The 13,638-nt window shown below is 47.9% G+C and overlaps 1 protein-coding gene across 1 annotated transcript in view; it reads left to right on the plus strand.

Moving 5' to 3' along the window:
- The window catches only part of LOC121100185 (collagen alpha-1(I) chain-like), a 45,163-nt gene extending 31,828 nt beyond the window's left edge, over positions 1–13,335 (plus strand). The window contains exons 9-10 of the mRNA XM_040620416.1: positions 11,373–12,525; positions 12,814–13,335. Coding sequence (XP_040476350.1) covers positions 11,373–12,525; positions 12,814–13,335 — 1,675 coding nt within the window. The remainder of the gene's footprint in view (positions 1–11,372; positions 12,526–12,813) is intronic.
- Positions 13,336–13,638: the final 303 nt, after the last annotated feature.

Genomic DNA, 13,638 nt, shown 5'->3' on the forward strand with positions numbered 1-13,638 from the left:
TAACAAATCTCTAAACAATCTGTCAGCTTTCCAACGCTGAGAGGAAAGTGCCCTTCTGTAGTTCCGTTTGTGGGGGACACTCGCCCCTGATGATCTCAGATTCCACAGGGCTTGTTTTAATATCTTCAAGTACATTCCTAAAGCTCCATGCGTGTGAACTACTTACCAGGTTAGTGAGAGAGCCAGCTGTGGAGGGGGAGGGGGATGACGAGGGGCCTCAGTGCAGGCTTTGCGGAGTCCTGAGCCTGTAGCAACCTCACAAAACCAGAGCTCCAGAACATCTGCAAGTTTACCAGCAAGAACCAGCAAGTGGATTTAACATCCTCATAAAACTGTCCCCACCCATCCCTGCACAGCCGACTCACGCTCCTTTTCCCTTGTGTCAGAGTGGTACCCATAGTCTCCTGGGCTGACACAAGCCGGCTCTGAGAGCTGGTGGACCTCACCTCAGCCCTCAGACACCTGGGCATTCAGCCAAGAGGACCCCAAAGGCCCTCAAGGAGATGTGATTTTCTCAAACTGAACGCGCACCTTCTTCTCCCCCAAGTAGTGACAAAACACAAAATACCCCTGCAAGGAAGTAAAAGGCCCTTTTATGTGCATTAAAACTGGAACCCCAGAGGGTCTTGCACCCAGTAACCAGAGAGGGGTGGGAGCGTGAGCACCAGCCTGAGCCCATGCTGGGGATGAAAGGTCCTGCCCCCAGAACGGAGCGGTACCAGCAGCGTAAGGCCTACGGGTGACTTTACGTCCGACACACCCTCTGGGGCAACCTCTCCTAGCAGCCTCCCTAGGGCGACATTTTTTAAAAACCACAGGTGCCCAGGTCTCGCTCTCAGGGATTCCAACTCAGTGAGCCGGATGGGGTTTAGGAATAGCATTTTTGTTTAATTCCAGGATAATTACTATACAGCATTGTAATAGTTTCAGATGTGCGATACACAGTGATTTAACAATTTGTATATGACTCCGTGCCTATCACGGTAAGTGTACTCTTAATCCCCGCAGCCTAGCCTCCACACATCCCCCACCCACCTCTGTTCTCCAGAGTTAAGAGTGTGGGCTTTTTGTCGGTTGCTTCTTTCTTGTTCTCTGTTTTCAGTTTCTTGAATTCCACATATGAGTGAAATCATATGGTATTTGTTTTCCCTCTGCTTCTAATTTACTTCACTTAGCATTATACGAAGGAAGAGTGTTTTTAAGAGCCTCTCTAAGATTTGGAAGCACAGTCAGGGCTGAGAACTAGAGCCACATCAGTTCAAGTCAGGGTCCCACCAGACATCCATTCCAAGAAAGGGAAAAAGCACCTGGTGGTGGTCGGGAAAGTAGGATTCCAGGGCAGCTTTGCCAAGCGGCCCTAGTAAGTCTCATCCTTCTGGACTTAGGTTCCTTCCCTGTCAAAGGGAGAGGCTGCCCTAGAACCATTCAGACCTCCCATATTTAAACAATTAGCCTCTGGAATCACTCTTGAGATCTCCCATGAAGACATGTGCTCTTTCTTCTTGGGTGTACTACACCCAACTGCTTTGTGCTTGCACTTCAGGCTGCCCTTGGCTGATGCCTTACCCTTTAGCCCTGCTGGGAGGGCCCAGGAGTGACAGGTGCTGAGCCCAATAGAAAGACCTTCAAGGAGAAAATTAAGCCTCTTAAAGTGCCCTTTGATGTACCTCTGCAACCCAGGAATAATCCACATTCCTCTGGGAAGATCTGCCATGCATGACCTCAGGCCACACTCTTCAGGAAATATCTTCACTGACATCGTAAACTAGGTCCTAGAGCCGAGTGTCAAGTAATTATGGGTGGTGTTGCAGCAATGCAAACAGAGAAGACAGGGCTTGTCATTTAAACACACGGAGGCTCTGGGACTCTCTAAGCTGGATGCTTGAGAGAGCAGCACTGAGGGAGCCAGCACACTCACCCATCTGCAGTGTGATCCTCTGCAGGGGCTCAAACTCAGCAGGACAGAAAGTTAGAGACATCTCTCCATGAGTCAAGTGGGACTCTGGGGATGACTGATGAACCAAATAACCCAATTGTGAACATCGAGGTCAATGATAAACACTTCAGACAAGTGGAATTTGCTGTCTTTCAACCCAGTGACACCAGCTACCTAGCAGACTGCTTAAATGCCCCTCCTTTGAGATAAAATGAGAGGGGCAACCATGTGTCTGCAGTTCACACAGTCCTTCGCGGGTGCCTTCTAATACTCAACAAGTCATGCTAGGGCAAGCATGGACTTCAGCCATTCATTCCGTGAGCCTCTTAAAGCATGGCACTTGACTCCAAAACATACTGGCCCCATGAGACACTGCTTCTTCCACTCTAGACTCCTCGTCCCCAGGCTCAAACCTGGGAAAGATTTCTGTTTCCTCATCTACGGCTAACCTCCATAATCAGCAAGTTTTATTATCAGTTACTGTTAAATTTCTTGTTAACTCCTATGTGCCAGCCGTTGTTCTAGACACTTGGGGACACGGTGCCAGATAGTTTCTCTCCCAGAGCTTATATCCTAGTGTCATGGGGTGTACAATAAATGAATCATGTCTGTAATATCAGGGAACGAAAAATGATAGGGACACAAAAAGGAAGAGGTTTGAAAGCAGGGGCTAGGGGGTGCCAGGAGACCCTCTGCGGAGGAGACACTGGAGCCAACTGGTAAAGGAAATGAAGTGTGGGAGAGCACCCCCAACCTTCACAGGAGCCCAGATGAGGAGATCCAGCAGGAGGGCTGCAGGTGGAGCGAACAGGGGTGTAGGGAGAACCAGATGAGGACGGTGGCATGGAAGCCAGGTGAAGAAAGTGTCCTCCAGAGGGCACTCAGCCGGGCGAACTGCTGCTCAGAGGCTGCAAGAAGGTGGTGACAGGGAAGAGCTGGCCAATCGAGCACTGGTCCCTGAAGAAGTGTGGCTCTCGGGAAGGGGGGTGGGGCAAAAGCCAAATTGAGGGGATTCAAGACAGAATGAGCAGGAGGAAACGGGGCAGGAGGATGTATGGCAATTCTTTGGGGAAGATTTACTATTAGGAGGGTAGAGGGATGGAAGAACAGCTGACTGGGGATGGGGTCAGCAGTGCGCTGTGGTTGTGGCTTTTTCCTCAATATGAGGGATACTACAGCTTCTCTCTCTGGGGGATTATCCATCAGAGTATGAAAAAGGGATCAAAGTGCAGAAGGGAAAGGCCATACACGCATGAGTGAGTCCTGCACGCCAACAGAGAACAGGCTCCAGTGCACATGTGGTCACAAGGCTCTGCGGCTACAATGCAACATGGCTACTGCTGTAGATAGGCTAGCAGACTTACCAGGAAGGAAAGATGGTGAAACTCTCATTCCTCACTGCCTCTTTTTCTCCCTGAGATAAGCCAGGTCATCAGCCGAAAGTGGGATGCAAGATAGAAACACAGTGCACCCAATCAGTGCCAAGAGCTCCCTTAGATCTGCGGTCACTATGACCAAAAGAGAAAATACGCAATATAGATGAGCTGTGTGTTTTCTCTAGCTGGGTTCTTGGCCTCAGGCAGGAGCAGGGCAGGCGGAAGGTGGATTTCCCATGAGTTAGATGAAGACAGGGTCAAGTGAGTTAGGTGTATGCGGGCACCTGAGCTGGGGGCAGGGAGGTCACAGCAGAAGAGCGGATGATGGTCAATGAAATGTGGAAGGGTCACCAGGTCAGAGGCCCATGAGGTGAAGCTGGTGGAACTGGGTACTAAAGGGAGTAAGATGAAAGAGAAAAGGTGAGGGATACACACTGGAACACTTGTCAAGATTTACACTGAAGGTGCAGGTAGTAGTGGTAATAGCAAGGTCCACTAACCGTGTTTTTCAAAGGAAGGCCTAGTGAGGCAGTAAAATCAATCTGATTGGGTCGTGATAAGCATTTTTTAATTGAACAAGTTAAAAAGTCTAAGAGTACATTATACTAGTAAGGGTTAAATAATATTTGGGAAACTTGTTTCAGTTGTGTGTGTGTGTGTTCATGTTGGGTTGTCACATCAAACAGCTCTCCCGACATGGACTGGTGCTTAAATAAACAAGACCTACGGCCGGGTTTCTCCAACGCTGGCATGGCTGTCACGTCTAGGACCAGAGAATTTAGTTGTGGGGGACTGTCCTGTGCATTGTAAGATGTTTAAGCAGCATCCCTGTCCCTCTCCTATTAAATCCAGTGGCACTCCTGCCTCCCTTGAAGCTATGACACACAAAAACATCTCTAGACAATGCCAAATACCCTCTATCTAGAACATAACCATGGGAGGGATGGCTGGAAGAAGAGAAGGAAAAGGATAACAAAGGGTGGCCAAGAGTTGAATGGATAATCTATATAGATTTCAAGTCACCAAAGTGTTGAGGTACCACACCACTCACTGTTTAAAAATTTGATCATCAGGGGTGCCTGGGTGGCTGGTCGGTTACATCTGCCTTCAGTTCAGCCTCATGATCCCAGATCCTGGGCTCAAGCCCTGCAGGCTCCCTGGTCAGTGTGGAGTCTGCTTCTCCTCTCTCTCTCTCTGCCTGCCCTCCCCTCGTTCATGTGCTCTCACCTCGCTTGCACACCCTCTCGTCTGTCTCATACAAGCGTCTTTATAAATTCTGATTATCGGGCACCTGGGTGAGCTTAGCCGGTTAGGATCTGCTTTTGGCTCAGGTCACGTGCTCAGGGTCCTGGGACAGAGCCCCACATCAGGCTCCCTGCTCGCCAGAGTCTGCTTCTCCCCCTGCCCTCCCCACTGTGCTCGAGAGTGTTCTCATGCGCACTCATTCTGTCTCTCAAAAAAATAAAGAGTTGAAAATTCTGATTATCAGGAAAACTAATAAAGCATGATTACACAGAAAAATGTATTTAAACATGCTTACAAAATTCAATTCTAAGACTTTCCTGTAAATTAAGGTATGTAATATAAAATGGTGAAATAAGCCAAACCTATAATCCCAAAATATCTGAACAAACAAAATCCAGCTAAGGGTTACAGAAGGGGAAGCACACTGCATTCATTGCTGTATATAGGGAGAGCGTTACTGTTTTGATATTTGGTCATTACAGAGAAATATAAATTCATATATATATTTGATAAACCCAAATCCAGCCACTAGTAAGATTTTTATTAAAGTGTTTTCTGATTGGGCGACTGGGTAGCGCAGTTGTTAAGCGTCTGCCTTTGCTCAGGGCGTGATACCGGCGTTCGGGATCGAGTCCCACATCCGGCTCCTCTGCTGGGGGCCTGCTCTCCCACTCCCTGCCGTGTTCCCTCTCTCGCTGGCTGTCTCTCTGTCACATAAATAAATAAAATCTTAAAATAAATAAATAAATAAAGTGTTTTCTGATTATAAAAGAAACATATCCTAAATATAGAGAAAATTTAGAAAATACCAGAAAGTATTTTTAAGAAATTTAAATATCTATAATCCCACCACCAGAAAAGGTTTGTTAAAAAAAAAAAAAAAAAAAAAAAGTTGAAGGGAGAAGGGACTATGGTCCAGATGAACAAAATCTTCAAAAAATGAGCAACATGAGGCAGAGGGCTGTAAATTGAGGCCTCTACCTTAGCTACATATCAGAATTACCTGGGAAACTTACTCCACCAATGCCAAGGGCCCACCAAACCAATGCAACAGAATCCCCAGGTTATCCCAATGCATAGCCAGGGGGAGAACCCTACAGAGAGACCCATCCTACAAGCTAAGCAGGATCTCCTTCATGAAAATTTCCTTCCCATTTCACTTTTTTTCATACACCCCACTACCTGATTTTGCTTTGCTTATAGCTTAATGTGAAATCATTAGAAAATACAAAGCACTAAAATTAAGTGGCTAAAAATAGAACAAATGTTTATCCACTAAAGAATTTTAGAATTAGGGGATCAGTGAGGAGGGAGCTTTTCAGGAAAACTTCTTGAGCTTTGGGTCATCGAGCCTCTAAGGACTTACACCCTAAGTGATGAGGGTCCCCAGGGACAGCAAGCATGCATGTGCCACTGATAAGCATCGTTAGAACTGTGTCCTCTCTGCAATAGATTAAATAAACACTTGTTGAAATTAACGGCTACTGCACTTAATTTCTTCAAAAAAAAAAAAAAATGCACTCATGACTAGATTACAATGCAACAAGCAACACTTATCTGGCCACCATTTTCTTCACAATACCCTTCACATGTAGCCAACTTGTTATTAAAAGAAATCAATGACTTCAAATCTTGAATATGCATGCATGTTGAAAAACCAAAACCAAAAACCAAACCATCTCTAACCGTCCTCTCCACTCTTTCATGAGAACCCATTACAAACTATTTAAAACAACAGTCATGAACTCCTTTCACTGTGGAATAAACATACATCCATCAGTCCATCACTAAATCCCAAAACACGTAACAGATGCAGACAACAGTTAAATAACATAACCCAAACAGTGATTTCTCCCTGCTTGGTAAAATTGTTAAACGGAGCTAACGTGTTGATTGGCATTGTAATCCTCATCCATGACCGGGTAGAGCACTGGCTGGACCGGCACACAAGATCTCCAAAACAGGGAGTTAGTGTCTCTAAACCAGCAGTTCTCAAAGTATGGTCCATGACCAGCAAGACAGCATCACCTGGGAACTTATTATAAATGCAAATCTTGAACCCCACCCAGGACTCACAGAGTCTGAAACCCTGGCCCAACAATCTGGCTTTTCACAAGCCCTACTGGTGATTCTGATGCATTTTAGCTGGGGAACGACTGGTGGTATCTAAACCATGATTTCGAAGTGTGCAGCAGAGTCCTGGCTTGCTGTGGGTTGAGATTCTGAGTCTCCCACCAGGACTCACAGGGTCACAGAGGATGGGGTCCTCTGTTGGGGGCCCAGGACTCTGAGCTGATCCCAGCACCCGGGATCAATTCTTAAAACGTGAATGGAGTTTCCACTGCTTTTCAAATTTTGATTTTAGTGGTAACGGCCAAGAATTCATAAACTCTAAAATCACACTAAGAGGCAAGATAACAAATGATTCAGGTGGAGCAGTCAGCAAACTAGGGATAGTGTGGAAGGAAACCTGAGTTCAAATGCCAGCATGGCCATGAACAGAACCTCTCCGAACCTCGGGTAGGGAAACCAAGCTTGAGGATATGCTGCTACTATCTGAGAACACTCTGCAATTGGCCAGACCTTCACTAAGTTGGGATCAGAGAAAGTGAAGGAAAAGGAGAGTGCTTGCCAAGAGCTTTTTTTTAAAGATTTTATTTATTTATTTATTTATTTATTTATTTATTTATTTATCAGAGAGAGAGAGGGAGCGAGAGAGAGAGCATGAATGGTGGGGAGGGCCAGAGGGAAAGAGAAGCAGAGTTCCTGCGGAGCAGGGGGCCCAAGGACTCTGGGCTGATCCCGGGATCAAGACCAGAGCCCAAGGCAGACGTTTAACTGACTGAGCCACCCAGGCGCCCCGCTAAGAGTTTTCTTGATCTCTTATGCTCACTACTCTCCCGGGGGATAAAGGTAAACAGCTTTTCCCGAAGCCATCCTTTACAATGAAGGCTTTGACTCAAAATTGGGAAACCTCAGGATGTCAGAAGATAATTAACTCAAAGCTTCCAAAGAGATAAAAGATTGCTGCAGAAGGCATCAGAGAAAGCAGCTGTGATATTGCTCACCTTTTATTTCCAAAATAGTCCCAAACAAGTTTCGTATTCATGAACCAAATACCCTTTTTAAGTGTTTCCATATAGAAAAGCTTTTGTGTTTGAGCAAGTAAACCTATCAAGTGTATATGGAGCAAGTTAATCACCCCCCCTTCCCACTGCCAATTTTAAACAATCTCAAGTTTTGTGCATCCTTCCACATCTTTCTCCAAGGTTATACCCATAGGGTTTCTTTTTCAAATCAGAAATAGAGGATACTACATATGATACTCTGTAACTTGATTTTATTTACATTTAATACATCACGGATATCCCTTGCAAAATAGTCAAAATAAACCGGTATTATTAGTCCTACTGATGGACATTTCATATTGCTTCTCATTTATTTTAATAATCCTACACATAAACATCCTCACGCACAGATCCTTACATACTAATTGATGTTTTCCTTTCTGTAAGACAGGACTCTAAATACCGGATTGCTGGGGCATATGGTAGCAGGTTCCAAACTTACAGAGAAATTGCTTTCCCTAAATCTACAGCAATTCATACTCCCACCGAGAGTCTACGAAGTTGCCCCCAACACAACTAACAGAAGATGTAACCAATTTTTTAAAAAGTGGGTCAACTGGATGGACAGAAAATCTAATGTCTGTTTAAATGTGCATTTCCCTGACCATTGTGGACGTTGTTAAGTTTTCATTATTATTTACATTTATATCTCTTCTTTTGAGAACGCTATTCATATCCTTTGTTCATCTTTCTGTTGTCCTTCAAAACTATTTAATCACACTCATCCCCCGCATCTATTAGATACGTTAAGTACAAATGAATATCACCCCTAGGAAGTCAGCATGTGAGGTTAGGGCAGGGGGATGGCCCTTCATGAAGCACATGGTAAGCCCTCAAAACAATTGCTGAGTAAGTGAATAGGAGACTTGGAGAATTTTGTTAAGATTGCACCTAGAAGAGTAAAGGAAATACAAATATTCATTACTTTTCCTACAAATTCTGGACAGCACCACTTTGGCTGAAATTAAATTGTTGGTTAAGGGAAAAAGCGAAACCATGTTCTTGGCATTGACTCTGAAATCCACTGATAAACGGGTGGCAAATGAGCCCAGTCTTAATTCATAGTTCGGTGACACATAAAGAAAGGCTCTCACAACCAAAGCATTTTGTACCCAGCCTTGTCTACCAGCTGTCACTCAAATGGCACCTGCCACCGAGCCAAAGGTTGTTAGGATGGTGATGGACAGGAGAAGCCTACCTTTAAGCATTCGTTTCCTCTTTGGTTTTTGTCTCCACCCCTCAAGATTTTTGCCTTTAAAATCCCCTACTTATTGAGGAGGGGACCTGTGGAGGGGGCCTTCAGGGGAGTTCAGACAGAGTTCAGATTCCTTAACTCTTTTTAACTTTAGGCAAAACATCTGGTTAAACCCACCATTTATCCCCATTATTTGTAATAGTTCTGTTTGGCTTATGTTTTAACTAGTCTCCTTATTAAATATGAAAGTAATAGGATTAAGAAGTTCTGGGGGAAAGTACTGTAATTAAAAAGCACCAGTTGGGTATGTTAAGCTGTAATTCTGGCCCTGCTTATTAAGTTTTCCTTCTTGTCTTTAAAATGTTTTTGTACCCAATAAAAATGACTTTGAATTATTTAACTCTTTTTAGTACTTCCTGTATTGGCCAAACACCACCCAAAATCTCAAGAAAACATTATGACTCAAAACATGAATCAATAATGTCACAGATCACAAGGTTCTGACACTGTCCCAAGAGTGTGGACATGCGCACACACACCACAACACACACACCACACAGCTGGGTAAATAGGCACCTCTCCAAAATGCACAGGCATTTTCTAACCTTTGAAGTTATAAATCTTCTTAACAACAACAACAACAAAAATGCAGGAACTTTGATCAAGTCACAAAGTTGTAATATGAATCAGGCAAGAGGCAACAAAGCCCAGTTTATACAATTTACTAAAATAGGCATAAGAAAATGTGATAAATATGAAGGTAGTGAACTTAGAACGAAGACTGAAGGATTTGCAACTTTTTTAATTTTTTATTTCAGCTTTATTAAAAAACTTCTAATTTTTAAATTTAATTTTTAGAACGTTTAGCACACACACACACAGTATGTGACATACATGTAGTTACAAAGCATAATGCTAAAATGAATAAATACGTTTTTAGATGTATAGGTTTTATTTTTCTGAGCATAGTTGGTAAAAATTGTTCACCATCTGTAACCACCCTTAACTGCTCTTGGGAACTAATAATCTGCTGGGAGTGAGGGGGTGGAAGAGAAGGGAACCAGTATAATTTTGAGGTATAAAACACACAAGCTGGACTAGAAATCTCCATCTCCCCACATCACATCACACAACACACACACACACACACACACACACACACACACACACACCCCTCTTCGTAAAGCCTGACTCCCAGTAAAAATACTCTAGGAAAGAAACGGTGTTTGGTTTTAAAACCTAAACAACTAGGTTTAGCAGCAGTAAGTGAATTCAAAGACACACCTCTAAGCCTAAGCCTGTAAAGAGTATCCCCATAACTCATATAACAGAATAGTTTTAAATTTTTGCTTTCCGTTGGAGGTAGAACCACAACAACAAGATCAGAAAGAACTTTAATTAAAACTATTTTGTATCTCCTTGATAACCTGAGTGGGTACAAAGGCAGAGAAAATGACTTCCAGTAATCTGAAGAACCCTGTGTTTCTGTGATTCAAGATAGGACCACCAAGACTAGAACTTTACAAAATAGATGGTTTTCTGCAACTGATTTGATTCTCTCCTGAATTAGTTATGCTAATTTTGGGTAAATGTATCTTGGGCTCCGGTGTTTTCCACAATTCAGGGGCTCAATGAAAAAAAAAAAGAAAGAAAGAAGGAAAGAAATAGCATTCGTGCAGGTAACCCTCAAGGCCACTTGTCACAGCCACCAACCCTCCACAGTGTTTGCATAGATACCCCAAATCAGCAATCACGGAAGATAAATCTTAGAACGCAACGGCTGACATCCACACTGGAGGCACTTAATGAAGTGGACCAGCGAAGGAGCAGCCTAATCCCTGACATCTGGGCTCATCCCAGATGAAAGCTTCTTCACACCCCCTGCCTTTTCTGTCATCCCCTGAAGCCTCTCCAATGATGAAGCCCCAAAGTGCTGACATGACCTCAATACTATGGCATCGTTTCAATAAGACGCCAAGGAGAAAGGCTGGCATGTTCCTGCATTCAGCTGATTGTAGGTCAGCAAACACGCCCTTCCTCTCCCCTTCACAAAGCAGAGATCACAATCTACTGCATTTCAAAGAAAAGAATGCCCACAGCCCCACCCTGAGAAGTCGCCAACTCCAGGCTCTGGAGAAGGAGGAGGATGCAGCGCAACCTGACGAATGCCACAACTCAGCACACCCAGGTCCTAGTAAAGCCAAAGTACGTGGCGTGGAGCACCAGCGTGCTTGTAATGTATGTACATTTGGGGGCCCATTTCTCAGGACGTCATCCCTACCCTCCTCTTGTGTCTTGGACAACGCCAAACACCTCAGCTCACGCTTCTGTCTTCTGGAAATAAGCGGAGGTTCGTTTTCACCACGAGACGGGATTCTGAAACAACTCCCTTCCCTTATCACCTCGACTCTGCACGGACAGCACAAATTCAAGTTTCCCACGCGTCACCTGGAGCCCCAACTTCTGGAAAGCCCCCTTACCTCGCCTCCAAGAGCTGGCATCGCGGCGAAATCGACACGGCAGCCGCCCGCGCTGCTGCTGTCGCCGCCGCAGCCAAGGAGGCTCGGGAGCTCGGCCCGCTCTTCGGCCCCGGGGCGACCGCGGCGGGCCTCGGCCCGGACCACTAGCCGGCTCGCCTCCTCTCCCGCAGCAAGAGAGCTCCCGCGCCGTGCCGAGCGCCCAGGCGAAGCCCGGCGCCGGGAGCACGCTCTGCACCAGACGCCCGGCCGGGGACGCCAAGCGCACGGCTCCGGCGGAGCGCCCAGGCAGCCGCGGCGGCGGGGAGGGGCGTGTTCCCTGCGCCTCGGAGCCCGCACGCTGCGTCTCAGCGGGACGGGGAGCGGGGACGAGCCGGCGCGAAGCCCTGAGGGCGCCTCTGGCCCTCCACCCGGGCCAGCCGGCCTGGCGACGCGCTGCACCGCGTGCCTGCGGGGCTGGCCTCGGTGCGCGCTCTGCGCGGCCGCCTCCGCGCCTGCCTCGGCGCGCAAACTCCCGGCGAAAACCCTCCGGCCTCTCCTGCGGGGCCGCCGCGCTCTCCCAGGCCCCAGAAACTGTACGCCCCTCCCTCCGCAGCCAAGACCCACTGAAAATATGGCGCCCTCGAACGTCGTTCCTCGGTCCCCTCAGGGAATCGAAATGCCCAGTCCCCAGAACCCCCCGGCTCCCAGTGAGCGGAAATTGCTCAGCGGGCCGAGGAAGGAAAGGGCTCCGCTGGTCCAGTGTGAGGCCAGCGGCATAAATCAAATCCTGCTCTCTCGCACTCGGGCGGGCGCTGCCCAGGTCCCCAGCAGACAGCAGTTTTGCTGGTGCCGAGATTGCCAAGGAGTCGTAGAATCGGCAGGTCTGAGAGTCCGGGACTGGACGAGCTCCACCAGCGGGCTGTCTGTGCCTCGAGCCTCGGCCGGAGACTTGTTTGCAAAGTGGCGCTGGAGTCGGGGCGGCCAGTGCTGGAATGAAGCTACCCGCCCGCGCCAACTCTCCTGGCGCGGCCCGGCCGGGGCCGAGGGGACACTCCATGCAGGCGGGGCCGCTTTTCAAAACCCAGTTACCGGAACCAGCGGGAGCCCCGGAGGGGACACGCTCGTGGCCAGGAATCCACTCTCTCAGGCGCCGGCTGCCAGCCTGTTTGCAAACCGCTGCGCCCAGGTCGAGTGCAGTGAAACATACATGTGCAAGACAGGTGCATTAGATTTATTTTATTTTATTTTTGCAAAAAGCCTCCTAGGACAGCAAATCTGGGAGTTTGCGGGGTATTTTCTACTGGCATCACTCACGAGATGCAAAAAGGGAGGAAAAAGCCACCCACATTTTCCTTCTGTAGAGGGGGAGGGAAAAGACACGAGAAATTCATGCAACGTGCATGCAGCTGGAGGAAGAGGAAAACCCGAGTGAGCCGTGCGCCTTACCGGGGATGCATTTACTGTCTCATTGTAGAGCGCCTGCCCCGAGTGCAGCCGGCGCGTCCCCCGCGCGCCGGCGACCGCTCGCTCCCGCAGCCGCCTCAGCCGCTGCCGCCGCCGCCGCTGGCTGGCGCGGAACAAGAGCCGAGGGCGAGCGCGAGCGCACGGCCCGCGAGCGCCGGGAGGGCAGGGAAAGCGCGTCATCACTCGGGACGCGGCCCCGCGGCTCCAGTCCAGCAGCGGCGCCGTGCGGCACCCGGGTGGGCCAACAAGGGCCCCTTCCGGTCTCTACCGGGCGGCCTGGTGCTGGGAGGGTCTACGAGGAGAGGCGACGCGCCGGCCGAGCTGTCGTGGGGAGAAGGGGGCGAAGAGTGACCCGGCTCCCCCGGAACTCGGGCTCAGCTATGAGGAGATTAGAGAGGGAGGAGGGGACACGGCGTCTATGGAATGGGGCCCCTGGGACCGCAGAGCGCTCCCGCGGACCACTGGCCACCGTGGAGCGGTGCGGCGTGTTTCCGACCAGAGGACAGTGGCGGGCTGTGGGGTCCTGCCCTGACGCCGTCTGTGGGAGCCGGCAGCTGGCTGTCCCCTCTCCGCACGTTGCACATGCGACACTGAAATTGGTGGTCAGAGGTCACTTAGGGTTTTTGAGACCGGCTGTAGGAAGGGGACAGCGTTGGCACTCTATTAAATTAATATGGAAAATTTTCCAGCCTACTCTGCCCTGAATAAAGTCAATTTTATACTTGTTACATATACAGTCATTAGGAAATGTAGGATGACATGGAACAATATGATGGTTATTAAGGGGGCAAGGAGACAAATCACAAAATACTGTGTACCATATGATCTCATTTTC

This window comes from Ursus maritimus, unplaced genomic scaffold (genome assembly GCF_017311325.1).
Source record: "Ursus maritimus isolate PB19 unplaced genomic scaffold, ASM1731132v1 scaffold_35, whole genome shotgun sequence".
Lineage (NCBI taxonomy): Eukaryota > Metazoa > Chordata > Mammalia > Carnivora > Ursidae > Ursus > Ursus maritimus.